Below are 26,778 nucleotides of genomic sequence, written 5' to 3'. Positions count from 1 at the left end.
TCGGGCCGGGCCGCGCTCACCGGCGCCTAGCGGAGCACGCGGCCTGGGCTGCGGGGCGCTGAGCGGGCCCCGGCTGCTGCCTTGTCTGGCTAAGGCCGCGGAGAACCTGCCGCCGCCGTAGCAAGGCGAGGCCGTGACTGAGGTGACGCCACCGCACGGCCCCATGACTGCGGACGGGGAGAGGTGAACTCCCGGGGCCGGCTCCGCCGCCGGCCCACAGCCGCCCCTGGGCCACCCTCCGCTCCCTATGGCAACGCACAACTATTGCCTCACTGAACCAGTGCGCATGCGCTGTGCCCGCCTCACGGCGACAAGCGTAGCGCCTGCACCGAACAACGCACTCCTGACCCTTATTGGCCTTGCTAGGACGCCGTAGGCGACGGGTTGCCTCGGTGCCCGCCATTGGCTGCAAGGAGCTGCTCGCTGATTGGTCGGTGTTTGTGGGCGGGGCAGGTGCGTTTCCCCTCGGGAAGCCGGCGCGCCGAGGCGGGTGCGTGGCGTTGGGCCGGCGGCGCGCTCCGGGGGCGGCACGGGTGGGCCCTGCTCCGTCGCTGGGCCGGCGGCAGGGGGGAGCCCCGGGGCGAGCGACGCCGTAGAGCCCTCGCGGTGGCACCGAGCGCGGGATCCCTCTGCTGCCGCCGGCCCCAGCAGGGGCCCCGCGCTGCCCGGTGACGCACGGCCGAGTCCGGCGGCGGGCTGGGCTCGGGCTGCTGGCGGCCTGGCGGGGCTGTCCCGGGCGGGCCTTGGGCTTGTGCGCCGCGGCCTCACCCCTCGGGCCGCTCCCGCTGGCCCTCGGCGCAGGAGCATGGTGGAGCTGGGTGGGCGGCAGGGGCCCGCGCCGGCTGCCGTGGAAAGAATAGTTCTTAGGAACGCGTCTGAGCACCACTACCTGAAGCTCTGTTTGTAAGTTCAGCTTCGCCCGAGTCCCTGTGAAATCCGTGTTAAAATTAATAGACTGAAATAATAAGGATTCGTGTAAACATTGTTCTTTCCAGGGAATTTCACGAGACTGGAATTAGGCTGAATGCTGCTCATTTCAAGCAACTTATTTTTTCAGCACTGAAGGAGTTACATGGGGAGGTATGAGATCACTGACTATGATCATGGTACTTTTCTGAATACCTTGTAAATATAATTTCAGAGGCTTCTTTTTTTTAGCAGTCAGAAGTAGCCATTATGGTCTAGCTTATCATCTGAACTCGTGCATAATAATGGCCATAGAACATCATCTAATAACTGATGCCTGGTGCCCATAAACTTGGTTTGAGTTGATCCCCTCTCTCAACCCGAAGACTGCACAGAATAGAGATCATTATATCCCTAAATATATACAGTTATTAAATGAACCCTTATTTAAAGTGTGGAGTCTAGGAGTATATGCTGCAGAATGGCAGAGTCGATATTTTTGCATCGAAACACTTGTTTTTTATTTAGCATGCTGTGGTTTAGGTTTTGTTTACATCTGTAAATTTTAGATTGCATTTAACAGTGGTAGTAAATATTACAATTCTTTTGTTTCAGGAGGCAAATGTATGAAAATCCCATCTTCACTGCAGTTCTGATATGTTTTCAATTTTTCTGAACCTTTGAAGTTACTTAAATCCTAAATACATAAATGATCCATCTGACTTAAAACTAATTTTAGCAGGGTAGAGGATTTTGACTAATTGGCTTCCCAAGGTGGAAGTTGTTTTACCCAAAATTGCAAACTAGCAATGTCGGAAGTCTCTGAAACTAGATGGTCAGGCTGGGTCAGAATGTGGATGGGATGCCTGAAAGGATAACCAAGATGTTGGTGATTCTCTTTAGGTTTGTGGCCTGATGTCTGATTCCAGCTCATCTTTTCTACTAGAAAACACAACTTAGTGAATATTATTTCCCAAATTAGAATTACTAATAGAAAGTCAGACCTGAAAGTAATCAGAAAAGGAGGCGTAGTTCATGGGCATAAGAGAAAAGAAAGAAACAATTTAAAATTATGCCCCTCTCTCCTGTGTTCTGCTGTTTTGCAGAATTTGGTGTTTAAGTTAAAAAAACTGAATTAGGAGCCTTAATGTACCTCCTTGTTAGCCTGGATACTGCTTCAGTGCTATTTGATGCTCACTGGGCTGGGAGTCAAAGCATTTTCTTTTATACCCTGTCATCAGTGTTGCTGCTGCAATGGAACTTCAGAGGGAAATCGGTAGGAGGGAACCTGCTTGACTGGCATTGGAGAGGTCTTAGGTTTTAATCCTTCTGCCACTGATTTCTTGGTGAGGTGGGGCAAGTCATGTCACCTCTTTGTCTGAGCTTTGCACTTCCTTTGTAAAGTGCTGTGAGATTGGTGGATGAAAAGGCTGTAAAAGAGCTGCGTGTTAAATAGTTGCTCTATCCATTCATAAACTGATTTGAAAACAGTGAATAATGCTGATATAACAGTAATGCCCTATTTGTGCATAGGTTGGTGCAACTTTGCCTGTTGATGTCTTAACATATGAGGAAAAGACTATGTCTGCAATCCTAAGAGTTCCTAGCAGGTAACACATTAATTGCATATATAGTACCTTGCAAGTATGAACATGGAAAAATCATTGTCTTTGATGTATAAATAACTGTTAATTGGAAAATAACTAGCTTACAACTTGATAGTTTCCTATCAAAATAAGAGAAAATAGGTGTGATTTCATAGATGTGTAAGGTTGGAAAGGGTCTTGGGAAGTCTTTCAAGTTCTGCCCGTGCATTAGGACCAAGTAAACCGACACCACCCCGGGAAGGTGTATGTCCAGCTCATTCTTTAAAACTTCCCACGGTGGAGAGTCCTGAACTTCCTTTGTAATACCCTTCCAGTACTTAACTACACTTCTAGTGAGAAAGTTATTTCTAATATCAACCTAAATCTCTCTTGCAGCAGATTAAGCCTCTCATGATTAGTTCCACCTTCCATGGACAGGGAGAACAACTGACTATCCTCTAACAGGCTTTAACATACTTGATTGTTATCAAGTTGTCCCTCAGTCATCTTTTCCCAAAACTAAACATTCCTGGGTTTTTTAACCTTTCCTTGAACCTCTTGTCTGTTGCATTCTTTGACAAGGTGCCCAGCCTTGTGAATGGGGGAGAAGTGATAGATGTAGTATATCTTGTCTTCAAGAAGGCTTTTGATATTGCCTTGCGTGACTTTCTCCTAAACAAATTAGGGAAATACGGAGTGGGGTCTCATAGAGATCAGTTTTGCGTAGTTCTTTTGTTCAAGAATGGTGGCATAGAGAGTACATTTACAAAGTGTGAAGACATTTCCAAGCTGGGGGAAGTTGCAAGTGCTTTGGAGAATAGAATTAAAATTCAATATGATCTGGAAAACTGGAGAAGTGGCCTGAATAAAAGAGGGCTCAAGTCAATAAGAACAAATGTAAGGTGCTGCACTTAAGGAAAAATCAGTGGCACACATACAAAATGGAAAATGGCTGTGTATGGAGGAGAACTCCAGCTGGAGATCATAGTGCATCACAAGTGAAATATGAGTCAACAGCGTGATGCTTGCAAACAATAGCAAATGTTCAGGGATGAGTTAGCAGGGGTAAGTAAGAAAAACATGAGAAATAATTCTTCCACTCTATGCCATGCTGATTAGGCCTCAATTGGAGTATTGTCCAGTTCTTGGCACCACATTTCGGGAAAGATGTGGACAAACTGGAAGAAGTGTAGAAAAGAGTAACAAATGACGAAGTGTAGAAAATCATGACCTACAGTTGGACAGAAAAGGGGTTTATTTGGTCTGAAAAAGAGAAGACAGAGTGGGGACATACTTATTTTCAAGTATCTAAAAGGTTGTTACAAGGAGGAGGGAAAAACAAGTGTTCTCCTTAACCTCTGAGAGTAGGGCTGGGCCTGGAAGCAGCTCCCCAATCTCCTCCCCCCCCCCCCCAGCCCAACCCCCGCAGTGCTCAAACCAGGACTGGGGTGCTCCCCCACCCCCTGCAGCACACGAGCCGGGGCTGGAGGGGACTCCCGCATAGCACTAAAGTAACGGGAGAAAAAAGCCGTGACTACCTCCAGCTAGTTATGGTAAAAGAACATTAATTTGGTTGTAAAGTCAAGCACCTGAAAGTTAGGAAACGTAATAATTAAAATTTCTTATGCAGTCCTACTGCAGTGTCTTATGTACATGTCCACCATGATATACGCTCATCCCTCCTTAAATGAGTACTTTATTTACGAGTACTCGCTTAAAGGAGGGGCGCATATACTGACCTTTTGTTCACTGGACGAGTGAACTCCCCGTGGCTCCAACCCGCCACAACGTGATACGCTGCGCCGCCCTTCCCCCCCCCGGCCAGCCCCGCAGACCCAGACTGCGGCAACTTAAGCCCCTGCCTACCCCTGCATGCCCAAACCGTCGAAACTTAAACCCCTGCCGGCCCCCACACTCCTGAACCATTGAAACTTAAACCCCCACTGGCCACCACACACCTGAACCGCCACAACCTAAACCACCCTTTCGGCCTCTGCATACCCAAACCACCACAACGTAAACCCCCTGCATGCCCATACCGCTGCAGCCTAAACCCCCTGCCAACCCCTGTGCACCCAAACAGTCACAACCTTAACCCCCCCCACGCGCCCGAACCACCACATCTTAAACCCCCTGCCAGCCCCTGTGCACCCAAACTGCCGAAACTTAAATCCCCAGCTGGCCCCCTTACCTGAACCGCTGCAGCCCAACCAGGCTGGCCCCTCAGACCAAAACTGTTGCAGACTTAATTCCCGTCCCACACCCCCCCCCGGCCTCACAGACCCAACCTGCAGCAGCCTGAACCCCAGCCTCCCACCCCACCTCTCCCACCGCCATCTTTTAACCCTCCCTCCTACTCGTGTCCCCAAACTGCCCCCAGCCTTTAACCTCCCACAACCCCAGGTTCACTTACCTTTCAAAAGCAGCACCATCTGCTGCCACTCCCAGCACTTGGAACCAATCAGAGACTATTACACATATTTTAATAGGGATTTAGTGTCCCTCTTACGAGTTTTCGCTTAGGAGCAAAAAGTTAGGAACCAATTGTGCAAATATAGTGAGGGATGAGTGCAGTCAGTAATTACATGACTATATATGTACGTTCAAGTACATTTCGTTCACTGAAACTTTAGAGTGCTTGTCTAATGCAGTCATTTATTTTTTCTCATACTTTTCATTTATATCAATCTTTAGTGTTACTTGTAACTATAGCAGATACATTTGCAGACAAATGCAATTTTTAATTTGGTGGCAGAATAGGTAAAAAGGAATAAAAAGTGGCTTACACTAATTAACAGTGTCTGTGTCTACAATAAGGGGTTTTTTTGACAAAACTGGGGTTTTGCACTTTGTCAACTGCACTGTCAGTCAAACCCAGCACATCCACCAGCAGCGTTGTACCTCTCCATGTTCAGGCATAATGCTTCTTTTGATAGTTTTCTGTTGACAAGAAAGCTGTGTAGATGCTCCGGGGGCCCTCTGATGACAGACAGACAGGGCTTCTGGTTCACTGGGCAGCCCTGTTTGCTGAGCTTCTGGTTGGCCGTTCTTTCGAAAGAACAGTTGAGAAGCTTGGCTACTCAGTCAAGAGAGCACTTTTGTGTGTGGACATGATCTGTCAACAGAAGTTTTGCCAGAGGATATCTTCCAACAGTAACTTCTGTCAACAGATCGCTGTAGTGTAGATGTAGCCTTATATGTATCAGCATCGTTTCCACCTGCATTGATAGTTACTCCTTCTCCATTTTGCCCCTTTAGGGCCCCAGTCCTGCAAACCAGCATGTGAGTAACTTCACACATCTAAGAAGTCCCTTTTTTGGCTCAACTGAACTACTTATGTTTAAAGTTGTGCTTTTTATTTGCAGGACTGATTAGGTCAATGGTAAAATTCCTATCAATGTCATCTGGAGCAGTCCCTTCTACAGTACTGTTATAGGGGTCTAATTTTGCAAGTATACACAATCTTACCCTAAGTCACAGGAGAATTCTCTCAATATTAAGGAACTACTGACATGAGCACAGTTTAAAACTGTGCAAGAGCATGGGCAGGATCAGGGACTATAAGATTATGGAAAAAGAACCACAGTTTCTCCTATTATGCCAACTTGCTCATCTGTGAATACAAGAAGTTTGCATAACCCACTTTTGGCCCCAGTCCAGCAAAGCACTTAAGCACATGCACAACAATTTTCTCCATCTGAGTAAACCTAATGAAGTCAATTAACTATTCACATGCTTAAAGTCACAAACATTTAAGTCCTTTGGCGAATGGGGACCTAATTCTTTATATTGTCTGAAATCATTCAGAAATTTGGAAGAGAACCACGTATATTTCATTTTTAATAAAATTTCTATATTCATAATGTTTATTTACACTTAGTAACTGGACGTTTTTGTTGTCTTTCAGTTGTTATCCAGATGGTTTGCAGTAGTTTACTTCAGTGGTGTCCACTAGAAATTCAAGGATCACCACAGCCCGCCCCCCCAAAAAAATAAATGCCCCAACCCCTGAGCTAGGCATATGTGCGCACACACACCTGTGCATACTGCCAGCAACTCTCAAAAGCCACAGCCACTGGGGTCACAGGAGCTGCGGGAGGAGCTGTTGCTGCCGCACACTTGTCCCACCAAGCACGGGGGCATATGTGCGGAGCAGACGGAGGTCACGCCACATGTGCAGCTTTAAGGAGCCATGTTTCTCCACATCCTCGTGTCCAGTTTGCTACATGTGGCGAACAGCAAGCGTATTGGACCCTGTGGGCCTACAAAGAACCCGGCTTGGCTTCACTAGTCTGAGTATATTGGGCTGGAGATTAAAGACTAAAGCATCTTTTTACTTAAATTGAACAAACTTGATATATACTCACCCAGCTGAGAAACATGGCTCCATAACATGTACGTGTCTTAAAATGTAAAATGACCACCTGTGGCTGGTGCAGTACTGAAATCTGTGTCTGTTGTCCCCTTCTGTGGGAAGAGGTCGGAAGCTGTTGGGAGATTAGGGCACTAGAGATGAATGGAAACCATTGGGGGTGGGGCAGAGGAGGAGACTAAAGGCACAGTGAGGTAGGGGAGGGGTCAAGAAAGAGGCCCAGAAAAAAAGGGTTTGCAAGAACAAAACCCAAGAGCATGAATTGTAATAAATACCTCAGACTATAGGTTAAGAGAGATTCCTGCTGCCACAATTATTCTTCAGCATCAGCTTGCTGCCAAACCCACTGAGATTATTAGCTGTTAAATGTAGTTGTGAGTTCATTGTTCCTTCTGTTTGGCATCTCTCTTTAAGCTGAGGAAGCAGTAGGAAAAACCTTTGAGATGGATGAATCCTAATCTATTTAATGTTGTCATTATTTAGTGGCTTTGTCAAGCTGTGGAGTGCTCTAACACTGCTGGGCTCCTACCAGAACAGAAAGTGTGCCTTCCGAGTGATACAGGTAAAGACCTGGGAAACTCAGGGACCTGCCCCTGAATTTTAGTCCTCTGTAGGATTACTCAGACTACTTGGGTACATAAAAACCTCTTTAAAACATGGTTTACATGTGTGAAAACAGATGAGTTTTCAGAATTAAATACCCTTATGGATAAGTGTGACAGAGATTGAATCTGTCGTCTTCCCGAAATTCATTCAACTTCCATACCTGTGGTCTTATCTGAGAGGATGTAGGTGCTGGGAATAATCTTTCACTTTGGGGGCCCACACAGGTGTTACCTCATAAGACTAGACTCTTGTGTCTGAATTTCGTCACTTTACGTATCTCTTACAGTGAGGTCAGGCCTCGTCTCCTCAACAGATTTTTGAGGAAGCTAATCTCCATGACAGTTTGTCCTTGGCCCACATCTGGCTGCAAACTTGTATTTTTCTCCAGTGTCATTCAGCTGATCCCACTTGAACTCCAGACCCCAGTGCTTGTTCTTCTGAAATGCTTCACTTCATTCTGATATGTAACTTTCAATAACCTGAGTCTTGGAGTTGGAGTTAGTCTCCAAAGGGACAGTTGAATAACCTGGTTGATTTAAGTTGCTCTGATTTTGTTTTATATGAGGAAACTTAAGATGTTGTGGGTTTTTGGTTTTTTGTTTTACTTCCTGGGAGCTGGGGGGTGGGGGGAGGAGAGAGAGAGTGTGTGTGTGTGATGTTTTCATAATGCTTTACTTTTCTTGTTCCTCACCAGACCTCTCCATTTCTCCTTGCGTTAGCTGGAAATAGTAGAGAACTTGTATTGGATTGAACACGCAGGAGACACTGTTCTGCTGTTAAAAGCAGAAGTTGCTGAAGATGTTGGCATCGCTCAGAAACAGAATTTTTGGTGGGAACTTCAAAAGAACCACTGTGACGAAACCTGACGTTAACAACCCTTTACCAAGAACTCCCTCTTTTCAGTGTTTACATATACAAGTTGGAGACAAGGCTAAACTTATTAAAGCCTTCACGCAGAAGGATGTTGCTAGTTTTGCTGACTTAACTGGGGACACTAACCCATTGCATTTGAATGAAGACTATGCAAAGGGAACTAGGTATGGGAGAACAATTGTACATGGAGTTTTGATCAATGGACTTATTTCTGCAGTTATAGGCACTAAAATGCCTGGCCCTGGTTGTGTCCTTCTTTCTCAGGAAATTCACTTCCCAGCCCCCCTGTACACTGGAGAAGAAATCTTAGCTGCAGCAGAAGTGAAGAGACTGAAGAGATCTATTGCATACATTTCAGTATCCTGTACTGTTAGGGAAACTGAAAAGATTGTTATGGAAGGGACAGTGAAAGTCATGGTGTCAGAAGGTCAGTGCTCATGACTGCATGGTGCTTTACTCTAAAAAAAAATAAATAAATCAGAAATATTGGGGGTTTCACATGTATGATACCTGAATCCTTTGTAAGAGGAAGCCTTTAAAAACATTTTTAAGGACAGCTTGCTGTCAGTTTTGAGAGCTACTGTGCCTTTTAGGTGAGAGATGTAAAACATCACTTTGATGGCCTGTAAGGACACGCACATTAATATGATCCATTCGTCGCTTAGATCTGTTGCCATCATGTGAGAACAAATCTATTCTGTTTCCTAGCTTGACTGTCAGCAAAATAAACATAACTGTTTACTGGAACTTTTTTAAAGGAGTGTTTACTTCCTGTAGGCTGTGTCTAACACTACCAACTTACTTCAAAGTTAACTTTGAAGTAAGGGGCTACTTTGAAGTAGGCTGCAGAGCATCTACATTCACTTTCCTTACTTCAAAGTTAACCTTGAAATAAGGGAGACTAACTGTGAAGTCACTGCTCCATTCCTGGGAACAGAATAGTGGCTTACTTCGAAGTAAAGTGTGTGTAGACACTCTGCACTCCTTACTTTGAAGTAAGAGATCCACCAAGGAGGCGGCCTTTGCCCCCTGGAGAACAGAGACAGTCTGGCTAGCCCGGGCAGGGCTCTGTGGTCCCTGCTGGCCACCTTAAAGGAAGTGGGTCCCTGGCAACCCCAGGCAGGAAGCTGAGACGGTGCCATAAGCAGGGGCAGCACGAACTCTCACTCGGATTGCCCCTGCTCAATGCAACACCCAACCTCCATACCCCCTGGTCACCATGGCAGCACCCCGGGGCTCACAACACCCGGTCAAGGGCCATGCCAGGAGGGGACCCTCCTGGACTGATGATGAGCTGAAGGACCGCCTCACTCTGGGGTTGCGGGAGGAGGTCCTTCATCAAACAGGTGCCTGGCAGAGGAATGCTGAGGCATTTGACTGGCTGGCCAGTGACCTTGCTGCCTGCGGCCACCCCACCTGTACCAGCAGCAGCATCTGCATAAAAGTGAAAGAACTGAGGTAGGCATATGTCAAAGCCTGCAATGCTGCTGGCCAGTCGGGGGCACGGCCTGTGCACTGCCCCCACTGTAGGGAGCTGCACAGGCTCCTTGGGCTGAGGGAGGCAGCTACCCCAGAGCGCCTGATTGAAATGGCTGGTTCCCCCACTGTGGACAGTGACGAGGAGGTGGGCCTCTCCATGACCACCAGGTGCCCCCCGGCCTGCTCAGGGTGCAGCCCACTGAGTCTGAGATTGATGATGAGGGCTCCAGTGATGGGACTTTCATCATCACTCTCCCCTCTACGACAACACACAGAGCCTCCTTCACCTGATCCTCGCTTGAGCCCTGGGAGGTCGCAACTCATATGTACCTGGTGAGCAGGATGTGGCAAGAGCTGGGGATGGCCTCCCATCCCCTGTACAACCTTGCAGCCCATGTGCCTGGGGATGGTGGAAGGAACAGGCCAAACCTTGCTAGGTGGTAACCGCTGGGCACCCAGGGCTCATGGGCCACTGGGCAACAGAGATGCAGGGTGGAGGTGGGGACCAGGGGAGCAGGGGCCTGGGTCCTCTGATGTTTGGACCCAGCACTCATGGGCTGTCCCCCATCTCCTTCTGTGTCCACAGGTCCATCGTCGGGAAGCAGCCATAGCCCACCAGAGCGGGCTGCAGCCGCAGGGGGCCGTGAGACCGCCCCATCACCCTAATCTGCATCTCCGCTGTGGCCACGGCAGGGCCTCCCTGAGATGACACTGGAAGAACAAGGAGATGCTCACAAACTGGGTGGTTGTGTGGGAGATGACCAGGCTGCTCCGGGACTGGCTGGCAATGGAGCAGGGACGTGTGGATGTGGCTGACCAGCATCCTGGATGCCATGGCCCAGGCCGTGGCCACCTGCCTTGCCCAACCTCCCCCCCGCCCGCAGCTGCCCTTCCCACAGCCACCCAGTGAGTGGTGACCTGTCACTGGCTGCTCTGTGTCGAGTGGGCTCAGTAGCTGCTGGCCAAGGCGAGAGCACCTGGCCAGGTCCCAATAGTCATCCGTCAGTCATCGTCCATCCCTCGTCCTGTCCGTCTCTCCCCCACCCCACAGAGGCCAAGCCTGTGGCGTCTCTACCCCAGCCCTACCTCCCCATGGTCCCAGCTGTGTTGCAGACCCCCAGGGGGCCCAGGACCTGGGGTGGTAGGGGCAGTCCTGATTGACGCAGCTGCCAGCACCCCATGATCCTGGGTGACTGAGCCTTCCCTTATCCGAGCCCCCATTTAACCCCCCACCCCTCTCCTGTGGACCATTTCCCCAATGCCCTGTAAATAGTTTCACACATTGTTCTCTTTTGTCTTGCCAAATATGTTTACTCCCACAACTAATGTTCAGTATTCCCATCCTAACCCTGGGTCCCTGGTGCTTGATGGGAGAGGTGAAGGTGGGAACATGAGGGGTTGAGGGGGTCCCTAGTGCAGGGTGTGGTTGGAAGGGTCAGGGCCGGCCCTGGGTGAAAGCCTGGCATAAGGCCTCCAGGACCCCAACCCCATCCCTTTGGGCCTCGCAGCATGGGGTAGTGGGTGGCTGTTCATAGCTAACTGCTGGGTCTGCCAACCAGCCCTGCATAAAGGATTTCCACTGGCCCTCCAGAAGGTTGTGCAGGGCACAGCAGGCACTGATGACTGAGGGGATGTTTGGGAGGCTGACGTCCAGCTTGGTGAGGAGGCTGCAAAACCTCCCCTTTAGTCTCCCAAATGCCCACTCGACTGTCCCCCTGGCATGGTTGAGGTGACAGTTAAAGGTGTCTTGGGCCAGCGTGGTGCATCCGGTATAGGGCTGCATGAGCCACATATACAGCAGGTACGTGGTGTTGGCCTTGATGCAGGGCATTGTGATGTCCCCAAGCGGGAGCTCCTGCAATGGGGGCATACGTGTTTTCCTGCATTTGGCATCCCAGCCACAAGTTCTGGAACACCCAGGCGTCATGGGCCCTGCCCAGCCATGCCACGTGCAGATCCAGGAAATGGCCCCTCACATCCACCAGGGCCTGGATTGCCACAGATCGGTACCCCTTCCTGTTAATGTAGGCACTCCCGCTATGGTCTGCAGCCTGGATCGCATGTGCATCCCATCCAGGGCTCTGAAACTATTGGGGAAACCCAGGTCCACAAACCCAGCAAGGGTGGTGGCCAGGTCCTCCAGGGTCATAACACATCTCAGGAGCACCCCCTTGATGGCTTGGCTGACCTGCGAGGTGAGCGGGGGGAAAGAAGACATCCATGAATGCTTGACCAGGAGCTCCCCCTGCCCTCTCCCTGCCAGGGACCCCCCACCCCCTGCCCTTTCCCCAAGTTGGGTCTGTGGTTGGGGCTGGACTTCTATCACCACTGCTCTGACTGTGGCCTTGCCGATGCTGAATTGGTGGCCAATGAACCAGAGGCTGTTGGGGATGGCCAGCCTCCACAGTGCGATGGCCACCCTCTTCTACACTGGGAGTGCTGGCCACATTTGTGTGCTGCGGTCCTTTGCTGTCTGGCGGGTCATCTCAAAATTCCTCAGCCACTGCGTGTTGTCCCAGTTCTCTAGGACCAGGCGTTCCCAGCACTTGGTGCTGGTGGCAAAGGCCCACCAGCCCCGGATTGGCGGGGGGGTCCAGGAGAGGGGCAGCAGGAGTGTGGCCAGGGCTGTGTTGGGGGTGACCTGGCCATGCCACTGAAAGAGCAGCGTGGCCAGCAGGCTGGCTAGGCTGGAGAGGACATTGTCCTTGGGGAGCCTGGGAACGGTCATGTGGGTCAGCTCTCCTCCCCAGCATGTGCTCTGCTGCTGTCTGCAGCCTGGCAGCCTTGAGCATGTGCAAGGTGGGGGTGTTGGGAGGGGCCCTTTAAGGGGTCTGCTGGCTGCGAGCCCAGAAGGGCTAGTTGGCCATGCAACCCTATGCTTGCATCATTTCATGGTCCCTTCAAAGTAGGGGCTAACTGGGTGTAGACATTTTACTTCAAAGTAGGGGGCAGCCTACTTCGAAGTAAGGGAGGGTGCATTTTGTGTGTAGATGCTGTACTTCGAAGTTAGGAACTTTAAAAGTTATTTTGTAGTGTAGATATAGCTGTATTGTCCTGGGGGTTGGTCACAGAGATTCCTGTCAACTGACTAGTAAACATAGAGCCAAGGTAAGTATCACAGATAATGAATAGGGTATTGTCTTGGTTTGTTGGTACCATCACACAATATATGCCGCATTTCATATGTCTAATGTGTTGTGTTTTGAAATTTTATTCGGGTCTGAGGTTGTAGATATGGCTAAGTGCCATGTCTCTCCCACCCTCTTACATGAATTCAGTGGGGGACTATGTGGATGAATAAAGCAAGCAGCATTTGATTCTTGTACATGTCCTCTCCCCCAACTTACAAGAATAAAAAGGTTTGTGAAGGCAAGCAATTATTCAAACATTGCCTATAGTATGGTAGCTCTTGTTTCTTTTGAAAATTAGTGCAGTCTTCCACTTAATTTTCAGGTGAAAGGACTGGTTTGATTTAAGGTTATACTGCCATACAAAAATGGTTTGTATAAAGTTCTTGGGACAATATCCTAGTGCTAAAGTACAAACAAAATGTCATGTGGCAACTTGTCACAAATATAGGAATGCTTAAAAATAAATTATAGAGAACTTTACAAACATGTGGCTAAACACGGTGGCTTTATGAGCTAAACTCTTTATGTCCAGAACTGAGTATTATATGATCAAAAATTGGGCCTTAATATGCTTTGAAAAGAGGCTAGCAAAAAGGAAGCGGCAGAAGTATTTTTAGTAAGTGTTCTTTTAGAAAACAGCGTGAGCCAAATGAGACAGAATTTGAGCAGATCAGAATAAATGAGGTGACTGCTATAAACCTTTACCCAAGAACATATTTATCTGTCCCACCCCTTCCCAGTACCACAGACTTTGAGCCAGCTCTTAAATTGTAATGTATTTATCCTCTTAACTGACTTGTGAGGTAGGGAAGTGCTACTATCCCCATTATTCAGATGGGGAAGTGAGCCCCAAAGAAATTAGGAGCCAATGTTACCTCTAATGTTTTCCATCCTTGGGTGTACAGTAAACCGTTGAGATATGCACGATCAAGTTGTGCCTGTCCCGAGTTAATGTGACTGCCACTCCTATCAGGGATGGCAGCCACAAGTCAGGCTGCCGTCTCTGATGGTGGCAGGGAAACTGCTATCAGGCAGCAGCCTGATTCTTGCCACTCCTGACAGGAGCGGTTTCCTGTTGGGGGCCCAGCTGCAAGTCAGGCTGCCGTCCCTGACAGGTGGGGTTTTTCCCCTGCCCCCAACAGGAAACCTCTCCCTCTTCTTCCCTGAAAGGAGCAGGGGAAAAACCATTCCCGTCAAGGATGGCAGTCTGACTTGTGGCTGCCCCCCGCAACGAGAAATCGCTGTTGTCAGGGGCAGCAGCCGTGGGTCAGGCTGCCGCACCTGACGGAGGAGTTTCCTGGTCTCCGGAGTGGCAGGGAGCTGGGAACCAGGTGGCAGCCTAGCTTCTGGCTCCCTTCCAATTGCAGAGCTGGGAAACTGAGCAGGGCAGCAGCCCTGGTTAGTTTCCTGGCTCCAAGGAGCAGAGGCGAGCCAGGTTGCCCTTGGCTCCTGGCTCCCTTCCATTGGCTGGAACCAGCAAACTCAACAAGGCTGCTGCCCTGCTCAGTTTCCTCTCTCTTAGGGTGACCATATCTCCCATTTTTGGTGGGTAGGTCTCATATTTGGGATGCCAAAAAGGTGTCCCTACTTATTTTAGAAAAGGGACTAATTGTCCCTTATTTTCTGCCCAGTCCCTGCCACTGATGCTTGGGGGGTGGGAGGGAAGAGCACTGCAGCTGCCCTGCTACTGCAGCTTCCTTGGAGCTCAGGGAACCAGGGAGTCGGGGAACGCTGTTGCTGCCCCATCCCTGCTGCTTCCTTGGGGCTCACAGGAACGCTGGGGGCTGCGGCAGCTTGGGGAGGGTGGGCGGCTGCCACCTCCTTCCTGGCTTCCTGAGGCTTGGAGGAACCGCCCTTCCCCACATATCTTCATGTCCCATATTTGGGACAGGGAGATATGGTCACCTTACCCTCTGCAAGTGGAGGGGAGCTGGGAGCCAGGCCGCTGCCTGATTTTCAGCTCCCAACCCCTTGCAGGACCCAAGAAACTGACCAGCTGGTCAGCTTCCCAGGTCCTGCAGGTGGCAAGCAGCAGGGAGATGGGAACGAGGCTGCCCTCTGGTTCTGGGCTCTCTGCCACTCTGGGAGCCAGGAAACAGACCATTCCTGCTGGGCTGATCAGTTTCCGGGCTCCTGCAGCCTGGTTCCTGGGTCTTTGGGCATGCACAAAAATTCAAGTTACACAGGGTCTGCAGGAATGCAACCCCCATGTAACTCAAGGGTTTACTGTATTTTTTTCCATCTAGGTACAGAATAAATTTTATGTGCACCACCACTAAAAGCAAAAGCCCAGTTGTGGATGTTCTACTAATCAGAGCTGGGTGACATCTGAATCTCTTGAGTGGCCACAGAAGTGCACAGCTTGTAGGGAACACTGCTGGGGCCAGATTTTTAAAGGTATATAGATGCAGAGCTGTAACTAGGCACCTAGTAGCATTTTCAATAGAACCTAGCCACCTGTCTACAACTTTAAATATCTAATGTCTTTTTTTTTAAAAGAACTGGCTGTGACTCGCAAAAGGTCATACGGTGTGTTTGTGGTAGAGCAGGGAATTAAATCTGTGGTCGCCAAAGTCATGTGCTAACACCCCCAAACAGTGGGCTGTCCACAGCTAATGTAAACAGCATGCTCAGAGCTGCAGAAATCACAGCAGCGTAAGCTAGAACAACGTGTATGTTGTGGATCTGATGGTAGATTTTGTCTCAATCTACTCTTTCTGGATACAAGAGACAGTCAAAGTACACTAGACTGACTTCTGCTTTAATAGTGGTAGTTCCTTTCCCTCTTACAGTCAGTCTCATTCCAGGTCCTTATATATCCTAAATCTCGCGGCATTTTACATTAAGCATGATACATTGTGAACAATAGATTGCTAGCTGGGGTGGAGGGAAGACAAAGCAAACATTCATTCTTAAAGCATTGGGCTTTGGTCTCTGTAAGCTATAGGAACAAGGTAACAATTATTGCCCAAATCAAGAGCTTTCTATTGACCAAATCAGGTCTTGTTTGCTCATTAGTCTGCTGTGAGGCAGTGTGGCAGCCTTTAGACCTGCCCCACAGAGGGCTTTATAGATGAAAATTACAGTCTTTTTAACACAATCACAGGTCAATCTAGCCTTTCAAGCTGAAGCAAATCTTTGATCTGCACTTAAACTCAGAAGAATGGCCATTTTAAACAGAACAGTTTGACAATCAACTGAAAAACTCTTGAGTGCAAAATGTTGAGAGAGTTTAAGCACTGCAAGAACACCTAATGTACATCAGGCTCTTTCAGAAGTTTTTAAAGGTATCCTGGACAGTCTCAACTGCAGCCTTAAGACAAAGTAGTGAACAAGGTAAAAATAAGAAGTGGCTGCACAGTGACTTTATAATGTGAAACAAGTAAAATAAGTATGTTAATTTGAGGGCAAGTGTAGCCTGTTTAATTTCTTGACTTTCAAGCAGCTTTCATCATCAACAGTTGTTGATGCAACTGAGAAGAAAATGGCAGGTAGCAGGGTCATCTGAAAGAAGACATCGTCACTGTTCAGGAGCTAGAGAAATAGCAGATATGTTCTTGGCTGTGAAACTTGCCACAGAATTAATAATGTTAAATCAAATCTCTCCCTCAAACACTGCTCACTATTCTCTGATAGTGCAGATATTTAAACTTCTTTATAACACACTTATATTTTTGTCTTCTCTGGTGATCTGTTTGGAAAAAAAACTAAGTTACTGTAAAAAGAGACTAGGGCTCATCAACCAGCTGGTAGTTCTTCCTGTGTGTGCCACTCAAGCAATAATTTGTACCCTATGTCTGTGTTGTTTTGCATCAGGTCCTTTTAATAACTTTGAACTTCTTGTCCTAGCTCATATGCATAAACTTATGTTGAGAATGCTTAAAATAAAATTGGTAGTTGATAATGTTGATAGAGAAGCTTGTAACTGACGTTGCAGCTCCTGAGATCATCACATTCAGCTCCTCCATCTCATTTCATCATGGAGGTCTTGCTTAAGGGAAGCTCGGGGCTCTGACAACAATTGTTACCTGCCCTCTCTGCTGTGGAGAAGAACTTAAAATTGAGGCTGTCAGCAATAATGATCTTGAAAACTAACTCCTAAGTGTATTCCAAACCTTAGTTATGACAGATAAATAAATTGTGCATCCCAGGGGGCTGGTCTACACTTGTTAATGCAACACAGCTACAGTGATTAGGGGTTGTGAAAAATACACATCCTTAATACATAGTTATACCAAATGAACCCTCACTGTAAAGGGACTATAGTGATGGAAGAACATTTATGCTGATGTAGCTGATTGTTCAGAGAAGTGGTGTTCCTAAATACATGAATAAACCCCTTCAGTTCGTGCAGGCTAAATCTACACTATGGAGTTATGATACCTTAGCTACAAGGACATAATGAAGCCACTGTAATTTCTGCAGCGTAGAGACAGATTAAGCTCTGGAAAACAAATGCAGACTAAGAAATCACACATTATGAGGTTGCTGGGAGGAAATATTGCAAGAGCTCCAAGTTCTTTAAGAAGTAAATGACGATCCAGATTCATTATGGTACATATGAGGAGGCTTTAAAGAGCTCACCCCAGGAGAATAGAGAGAAAGCACTGCTTTCATTGCTGCATTATCTGACATGATACTGAATGAATCCTGGTTGTAGCCACAGAGAGGTCTTATGTATGAAGGATTTTGATATTCCCCGACTGTTGCTATGGAATGAATTTTCAGTAATTCAGACAGATATGTTCTGCAAAAGTGGAAAATTCTGTACAATGGAGAGTCCTGTGTTATTTCAAGGCTGACCTTTTGGCAAGCAAATTCCTGGAGAAAAATTCTCACTAAACAACTGAAGACTAAGTTGTATTCAAATTAGCTATTTAATTCTTTATGGAGTAGCTGTATGAAATCTTCTGTTTTAAAAAAAAGTTGCCTGCTTTTCTGTCATTGAGCCCATAACTTCTGTGATAGTTCAATGTGCAAATGGTCTAATTTTCTTATGGCATTATAAGAGAATCATTATTAAACTTCCTGTGATAGGGCTCCTTTCATGTCCTCTGGGTCCTGGGCACCCTGGCAGATTTTCTTGCATGCCTCAGAGGCTCACAGCAACCCTTCCATTGCCTCAGGTCTTTCAAATGGCAAAAGTCTCCACTTACTAAGCCACTTTCATCATAGGCAAGTCACTAGTAAGGGGCAAGACCCCTCAAATGGTCCTAGTGCCCCATCCTGGTGGGGCAGCTCTCCAGAGGAAAGGGGAGGGGGGACCCAGGCCTGCCCACTACACTGGGCTTTGGCCCAGGGAACCTAAATAGCAGCAACTGATGGGCCTGGTGGTTGGGGTGTGTTTCTTCTGCCCTAATCACAGCAGCCGTTCCCTGGGCCACTTTTCCCATCACTTCTCCCTGGTACCTGTCTGAGTCTCCTCTTTTCTACCAAACCTCAATCCTCCAGCATCATTTCCTAGTCTGCTACTCTCCTCCTTTCCCCCTCTGTGTCCTGAGGGGATCCTTTTAAAGTTGAACCTGTCCACCTAACTGGCTGCAGGTGTCTAATTCGCCTGCTGCTGTAGACCAGCTCTTAATGAGCCTCCAGTGTTTTTTTTTAAGGACAGGGAATAGAAATCCACTCACCCAGCTCCTGGTGTATCTGCCCTCCATCGGGCCCATTGACTTCGGTCTGCTACATTTCCATATAATCCAGTGACATGCCAGACAAATTGTTTCCTCACTAAGGCGGGGTCTACACAAGCCCCTTCCTTTTGAAAGGGGCATGTTAATGAGTGGGTTTGAAATATGCTAATGAGGCACTACAATGAATATGCAGTGCCTCATTAGCATAATGGTGGCCACAGCGATTCAAAAGTGGGGCTTTTCGAATCGCACGCCGCCCGTGGAGACAGGACCTTCCAAAAGGACCCCGCCAGTTTTCGAAAGACCTTCTTCCTAACACTAGATATGGCTTATTTTGAAATAGGCACTATCCCCTGTCTTAACAGCACCTATTTCAAAATAGCTATTTTGAAATAAACACTATTCCTCGTAGAATGAGGTTTACCAATTTTGAAATGTCAACTGCTATTTTGAAATTATTCTGAAATAGCAGCTGTGTTGTGTAGATGGTAGGATATTTTGAAGTAACAGCTGTTATTCTGAAATAACTATGTTGTGAACACCTATCCAGAGTGTGCATAGGGCTTTGCAAAAATACAAGAAAAAGTCCCTGCTAGGTGTAACTTGCCTGCTTTTAGCATAAATGCAGGATATTAAAATCATAGACCTGGAAGGGACCTAGAGAAGTCATCTAGTCCAGTCCCCTGCATTCATGGCAGGACTAAGTATTATCTAGACCGTGGGTGTCCAACCTTTTGGCTTGCCTGGGCCACATTGAGTGAAGATAGTCTTGGGCCGTGTACAAAATATATAATATAGTTAATGTATATAAATCACACAATAATGTTAAAAGTTCATGATCTTGTGGGGCCGCATTACTAGCTGTCCAGGGCCGCATGTGGCCCACGGGCCGCAGGTTGGACATGCCTGATCTAGACCATTCCTGATTGGGGTCCCTGTAAATTGAGCACTTGTGTAGGAGTGATTCAGATGCTGCCCAGCTGAACAGTAGCGTGCTCACTGCACTGCTGTACAGCATGTATTTCTACTGGTGGTGCACATCCACACATGCTTCAGTGCACATAACAAAATATATTCCACACTTAAATGGAAAAAAATTAGAGGAAATATTGTTCCTGATAGTTTGTCCAACTCGCTCTTAAAAAATCTTTGATGGAGGTGTCACAACCTTCCATGGCAATTTAGTCCAGTGATCAATCACCCTGACAGTTAAGAATTTTTTCCTAACATTCAACCTGTATCTCCCTTGCTGCAATTTAAGCTCACTGCTTCTAGTCCTATTCTCAGAAGTTACAAAGAACAGTTTTTCTCCCTCCTCTTTGTAACAGCATTCCATATACTTGAAAACGGTTACCATGATCCCTCTCAGTCTTTTCTTTTCCAGACTAAACAACCCCTGCCTCCTTTTTTTTCCCCCAACTTTGCCTCGCAGATCATGTTTTCTAGACCTTCACTCATTTTTGTTGCTTGTTTGGATGTTCTCCAGTTTATTCACATCTTTCCTGCAATGTGGTACCCACAATTTTCCAGATGAGGCCTAATCAGTGCAGAGTAGAGCAGAATTACTTCTCATGTCTTGCTTACACCTCTCCTGCTAATACCTCCCAGAATGATGTTCACTTTTTTGCAACAGTGTTACACTGGTGACTCATATGTAACTTGTGGTACTGGACAAATCTCAGATCATTTTCTGCAGTACTCTTTCCTAGGCAGTAATTTCCTATTTTGTACGTGTGCAGTTGATTATTCCTTCCTAAATAAAGTATTTTGTATTTGCACTAACTGAGTTTCATAATATTTATGAGACAGAAAGAAATGGAGGAGATGTGTAGATCACCCATGCACCACTCAGAGTACAAGGGTTTTTTTTTGTCCATGTTCATCCATCTTGAATTTTAATCCTGTTCTCCAAATCACTTGCAACCCCTTCCAGCCGGCTACCATCCACAAACTTCGTAAGTATACTTCCTATGCTATTATCTAAATCACTGATGAAAATATTGAACAGAACCAGACCCAGAACTGGTCCTTCCCAGACCCTGCTCCTTATGCCCTTCCAATATGACTGAACCATTGATAACTAGTCTCTTGGAATGGTGTTCCAATCAGTTTTGTACACGTATGAGCTCAATCTAGGTTGTATTTCCCTAGTTTGTTTATGAGAAGGTCACGCGATACAGCATTGAAAGTTTTACTGAAGTCCAGGTATGAAGTCCATGTCTATCATTTCCCCCCAGTCCATCGGGCTTGTTACCCTTGCAAAGCAAGGTTCAGGTTGGTTTGATGGGATTTGTTCTTGACAAATCCCATGCTGTTACTTATCATCTTACTATCTTCTACTCTAGATACTTGCAAGTGAATTCCTTTATTACTTGCTCCATTATCTTTGCAGGTACAGAAGTTAAACTGAGTGGTCTATAATTGCCCAGATTGTCCTTATTTAATAATATTTTTAATAGCTTGGCACTATATTTTGCCCTTTTGTAGTCTTCTGGAATCTCTTTGGTATCCCATGACTTTTCACACATAACTGCTAATGGTTCAGTTATCTTCTGAGTCACTCCTTGAGTATTCTAGGATGCCTTTCATCAGGCCGTGGTGACTTGAAGACATCTACTTTATCTAAGTAATTTTTGACTTCTTGTTCTTCTCCTATTTTAGCCTCTGATCCTACCTCCTGTGTCATACCAGTATATCATACCTGTGGAACATTAATAGGTGATATGCAGAATCTTACCCGATGGGCTTGTCTACACTAGCCCCCTTCTTCAAAGGGGCATGATAATCAGCCCAAGCAGGGAACAGCAATGCGGTCCTGCAGTGCAAATATAGCACCTCATTAAGCTAATTCTTGCTGTGGGAACTTCAAAGTTAGGAACTTCGAAGCGTGGGCAAGCAATGTAGCCACAGGTACTTTGAAGTGCCTGTGGCTACATGGCTTGCCCACACTTCGAAGTTTCTAATTTGAAGTTCCCACAGTGAGAATTAGTCTAATGAGGTGCTGCATTTGCATTGCAGGACCTCATCACTATTCCCCACTCGGGCTGATTACTATGCCTTCTTCGAAGAAGGAGGCTAGTGCAGACAGGCCCTATTACTGTAAAAGAATGTTGAATAAACTTATCAGACTACCTGGATCTCTGAAGTTGATTTCCATTAAGTTGATTTAAGGCTTTACTCTACCTTCAGTGGATTAATGATATTCCTATTGATCTTTTGGAAATTGCAGGCATGGTGTTGTCCTGCTAAATATACTTCATCTGGCAGACTGGAAAATGCCTGCTTTGGAAAAGGTAATGTATTTGTACATGCTGCACTTGGGAAGTGGATTAAAGACTTTCCTTTTAAAATATATTGCCCTCAAGTGTTCATTTTGTATAACTGAAGCAATCCCAAGTTAGACAAGATTTATTAAGGCTTCCAATGCTTATTAATAAGCATTGGTCTTTTGGGAAAAAATGTTTTATTTTTATTGATCAGAAAATTTGTTTTATGAATGCAGTTTGAGCGTGAATTAATGAGAGCACCTTGACTAGCATTCCAAGAGTTCAAAGGATCTGTTTGTAAACATTACTGTTATTCCCTAGCCAAGATTATTTCACATACCTGTAGCCAGACATGAACCCCCCATTTGGCCTTTTCTTCTTCTCCCTCTCACTGGGAGAGACAGAGAGGGAGACAGGCAGCCTTTGATGCCCTGGGAACGCAGGTGTGCTGTCTCACCCAGACTCTCTACCATCCACAGAAACCAGACAGTGAATGGGCTAGCGAATGGTCATCCTTGTGGCTGATATAGGTAACTGACACGCCTGATCACTGCCCCAGGAAGAATGGGGAACCTCCGCCCATCACCTCCAAAGGTGCCCAATTGTCCACAATTCACAGTTGCAAATTGAGCCTTGCACCTTCCCTGGGAAACCTGGGGTTCAAACACATTCCTCCCCGATTGGCCACTTGAGACCAGGAAGAAGCCTACGTGACCAAAGGGGTATAAAGAGGGGTTTGGCAGCCCACCCCCTTTGAGCTCCAATCACCTACACTTGCTGGCCAGGTCCGGTATTGACTCCTGAGACTGGGGATGCCTGGTTCATATCTACTTCTTCCCGAGGGTTTGAGAGAAAGATTCTGGTCACACTGGATCTATGAGGCAGGGGTAAGAATTACAGCTGTATTACACTTCTTTCCTACAGGAATTGAGGGAAAGACTCTGGTTCCACCAGGTCTAAGAGGCAGGGGTGAAAATCACACCTGCAACGTGCCTTTCTTGTGTACACATTAATTGTATTAGTTTAAACTAGCTAGTTTGTCCAAAACTTTTCTTAAGTTAAATTGTGTTGTTTCCCCTTTACAAACCGCGAGTACTTCCTGTTTTTGGCTACAAACTGCTAAAAACCATTAGCCCGTCAATCAAACCGCGGGAAGCCCTTACCTTATCTTTAAAAAGCGTTTACCATTTAGATCTATTAGAAAACTGCGATTGGCCATTATCTTTTACATAGAACTGTAGATAATCATTATCTTGTCACTCAAACTCGGCGTCCATCTTGGTTTCATTCATAAAATTGGGCGGTCAGTTTAAAAATGCCTTTTACTCATGGCAGCCGCTTCTGTTGTAAAATCGCTGCCAGCGGCTTTCCTATTAACCGCTGCTAAAGTTATACACAAAATTCATAATTGTTGTACTTTAATCATTTGTCTTAAATTGTTTCTATCTTTGTATAAATAAAAAAGTAACTGTTAAAAGCCTCTAATAAGTGTATTTTCCTTTTGCTGCTGTACCCGAACTAAACGCAAACCAAAGAACCCAGCCTGCCCTGGCTGCTTAGCGTAGCTGCTGGTGTGGCATCACCCCCTTTGCCCCACCAGATGTTTAGCTGGCACCTGGGCATCGGCTCACAATACCTCATGACAAATACCAATGACAAAGGACAACTGCTGTAAGTTTAACCCACAGCTGTGCTTAGGAGAAGGATGTTGATACACACTGTATGATTAATTAGCAGGATTTCTTCACTTCATTGACTTCATCACTTCTGTTGGTATTGCTTCAATAGGCTATTTCCCAAATGTCCTCACTACCTTTGCCCTTTGTATATACTGCTGGTTACAATCAATCTTTAGGCTAAGGTGGGTCTAGAGAAGAGGTTTGAAGGTATTAAGTAAAATATGTATTGTTTTACTAAATCTATTTGTAAATAAACAAATGAAAGTGGTAGAATCTGTCTTTTATAATTGGAGGGAGGCAGATTGTGTGGACTGAGACATCAGCCAACAGATCTCTTGTTCTATGATGCCGTTGATGAGCAACTAAACCAATCCTTGATTGGATGAGCTGATTGCAGATGTCACAAAAAAACCTGCCACCCATGGGTTTTTGTACATTCTTTTTGGATCTTAAGCTTTTCCTGTAACGACTGGCTACATTGACTCTCAAAGCATTTAAGAGTCTGTACAATGGTTTGCCACCAGGACAATCTGTCCTGAGCTGGAATTTCCAGATCACTGGGAGATATGCCACATGACTTCATGTTGGCCTCTAGGATGGCTTTATAGTGCTTATACTGCCCACCAATAGGGTGCTTTCCATGAGCAAGCTAGCTATAAAAGACCATCTTTGGTATCCATGTATTTTCTGTCCTTATAACGTGATCAGTTCAGCAAAACTGTTTGTTCATTGCTTCCATGCCCATGACACCACACACCTCCATGACAGGACTTGTGTCTCACCACTTCATGTGGGCAATATTCAGACAGTGCATATGGAAGTGATTGAGTTTCAAAACATGACAGCAATATATTGTCCACGACTCTGAGCCATACAGCAAGATATTCAAGACAACTGCCTGATAAACTCTGAACTCTGCTATGTTTAACACCATGGTCATTCCAGAGGCATTTGGTCAATCTTACCGAGGTAGTGCTGGCTTTGGCTAATCCAGCAGATACATCATCATCTACATTTACGCTAGAGGACAGTACACTTCTGTGATAGTGGAACTTGTCAACAGCCTTAAGGACAATACCAGAAGCAGTGATCATTGGAGTGCTGGGCTCCTTCTGAACAGCTGAGGCATAACCTCTGTCTTTTTGAGGCTCACAATGAGTCCAAAACGGTGAGTAGAAGAAATAGAGTGATCAAAATGCTCTTGTGGATCCTTGCACGGTCATCAGCAAACAGAAGGTCATGGAAAGTTGTGGTAAACTCTTTAGTTTGAGCCTGAAGTCTCCAGAAGTTGAAAATACTACCATCTGTTTGGAACTGAATAGATACACCCAACATGCAGTCCTTGAAAGCAACTAACAGCATCATTGAAAAGTGAATGCTGAACAGGAGAGAAACAAGGACACATCCTTGCTTTGTACCATTTAATATTTCAAAAGGTGCTGATGTCTCTCCATTGTTAAGGACACAACCTAGCATGCCATCATGAAAAGACTGAACAATAATCATAAATTTTTCAGGACAGCTAATTTGCCCAAGTACTTTCCAGAGCCCATTTCTGTTGATTGTTTTGAATGCCTTGGTCAAGTCAATGAAAATCACACTGTAGGAGTCTGGATGGAGGCAGGTAAGAATGGAAGAGGCCTTTTTTTGTGTTCAGTATGATCTCCTCCCAGGAAAAAAATGTCAAAGCTGCTCTCTCTCTGAAGCACTGGGGGTTTAGCCTGGCAACTCCTGGCACAGACCCAGTACTGACTGCATGTGACTTTCAGTTTCTTTTTCTCAGTATGATGTGCTTCATTTGTTTTCTTTTCTATAATTACTCTGGGCCTAACACAGGCAGTTGCTGAGCCTTGTTAACTCCCAGCGAGGACTCAAACATGCTCTCAGGATCAATACTTCTCTCTGTTAACTGTGGGGAAGATTTTCAAATGCACAAATGCCCCTGACTCCAATTCTCCTTTAAATTTAAGTCCTTTTCCTTCTGTCTCATTTGGCGTTCAGTTCCGTGTCCATTTGATATAATTGGCCAAGTTTGCAGGGGGTAGGGTGGGATTGTTGGGTAAGAGCGGTGGAACTGGAATAGTTTTTATAGTTAGTGTGCTGAAAGCCATTGAACAAACCTATAAACCCTGTATATACTGGAAACCACTTCAAGCCAAGGATTTCTGCTGTACCCCAGATTCCTAGTTCTAGCATCCCTGCATCTGGGACAGAGAATAGCACCTTGGGGTAGTTACCAAATCAAAACCCAGATGCCATAAACTGTAGAGAGAGCAAAATAGTATCTCTGACTCTAGGACACTGGAGGGGCCTCAGGCATAAGATGAAGTGGGCTAGTTCCCTAAGGGTCTGGGATTATAAATAGCAGAGAAGAGGGGACAATTGCTCGGCTCAAGTTGGACAGTGTTGTTTCAGGTAATAGCATGGTGGTGATGATTCCAAGACTATAAAAATAGCAATAACTCTGCAGATGCACCTCTTTATTTGGTGTTCAATAAGATTGTAAACTGCTGGGAACAGGGAGAGATGCCCCTCCCTGTGCTTGTACAGTGTGATGGCAAAAACCAAAACTCTGAATATAAATTCTAAGTACAGTTTTGGATTATTTTTCTTTGGTAATTTGATTAAAAGTAAATTTGTACAAAAAGAATAAATGCAACTGAAGAAAAATCACCTTGGCCTGCTAATCCTAGGGTTGTTAAGTTCAGCCCTGAAAGGGGCCATTTAGAGATCTGGGGCAAAGAGATTTAAAAAAAAAAAGGGCGGGGGGGGGGGGACGCTGCTTGGTCCTACCATGAGGGCAGGGGACTGGACTTGATGACCTCCTGAAGTGCCTTCCAGTTCTAGGAGATGTGTGTGGGTGTGTACCTCTTGAAGCAACTTTTCCCTGAATTGTGTCACTTTTCTTTGCACCCCTTTTGGAACATAGCTGCAATATTTTGGGTTGATTTTTTTTCTCCATAGGAACTGCTCATGCGCTGATTCCCATAAAAGCAGTTCTACACATGTAGTGCTATTCTACAGAACAGTTTAAAATTTTTAATCATAACAGGCCTCAGTAGCGCTAAGGTGCAATAACTTACCAATTGCATGGAACAGGTGCTAGCCAGGTGTGCTGGTCTGTAGCTCTCCCAGCACCTGGGGGCAGTTGGGAAATACTGGGTTACCTGCTGGAGATGGAAGCTGAAGTAGTATGGAGAGAGTTGTAACCAAGGAGAAGGCAGAAAGGAGCCAGTCTTTCCCCGCCACT

The 26,778-nt window shown here is 46.3% G+C and overlaps 2 protein-coding genes across 2 annotated transcripts; both read left to right on the top strand.

Moving 5' to 3' along the window:
* The first annotated feature begins 779 nt into the window (after positions 1-779).
* RPP14 (ribonuclease P/MRP subunit p14) lies at positions 780-8,301 on the top strand. The gene is made up of 5 exons (XM_075005633.1): positions 780-903; positions 996-1,080; positions 2,440-2,516; positions 7,348-7,426; positions 8,165-8,301. The coding sequence occupies exons 1-5, from the start codon at positions 806-808 to the stop codon at positions 8,219-8,221; spliced, it is 396 nt and encodes a 131-aa protein (XP_074861734.1). The 5' UTR covers positions 780-805; the 3' UTR covers positions 8,222-8,301.
* Positions 8,269-14,075, top strand: HTD2 (hydroxyacyl-thioester dehydratase type 2). The gene is made up of 2 exons (XM_075005632.1): positions 8,269-8,770; positions 10,409-14,075. The coding sequence occupies exons 1-2, from the start codon at positions 8,269-8,271 to the stop codon at positions 10,486-10,488; spliced, it is 582 nt and encodes a 193-aa protein (XP_074861733.1). The 3' UTR covers positions 10,489-14,075.
* The last annotated feature ends 12,703 nt before the right edge of the window (positions 14,076-26,778 follow it).

This window comes from Carettochelys insculpta, chromosome 11 (assembly GCF_033958435.1).
Source record: "Carettochelys insculpta isolate YL-2023 chromosome 11, ASM3395843v1, whole genome shotgun sequence".
Lineage (NCBI taxonomy): Eukaryota > Metazoa > Chordata > Testudines > Carettochelyidae > Carettochelys > Carettochelys insculpta.
This window is presented reverse-complemented; position numbering and strand designations above follow the sequence as displayed.

Bases quoted from the DNA above. Each gene is read 5' to 3' on its own strand.
- HTD2 (XM_075005632.1), top strand. From the start codon at position 8,269: ATGTTGGCATCGCTCAGAAACAGAATTTTTGGTGGGAACTTCAAAAGA. The intron at 8,771-10,408 runs GTCAGTGCTCAT...CTGTGTCCACAG, and splicing joins GAAAGTCATGGTGTCAGAAG to GTCCATCGTCGGGAAGCAGC.
- RPP14 (XM_075005633.1), top strand. From the start codon at position 806: ATGGTGGAGCTGGGTGGGCGGCAGGGGCCCGCGCCGGCTGCCGTGGAA. The intron at 2,517-7,347 runs GTAACACATTAA...GTCATTATTTAG, and splicing joins ATCCTAAGAGTTCCTAGCAG to TGGCTTTGTCAAGCTGTGGA. The intron at 7,427-8,164 runs GTAAAGACCTGG...GTTCCTCACCAG, and splicing joins GTGCCTTCCGAGTGATACAG to ACCTCTCCATTTCTCCTTGC.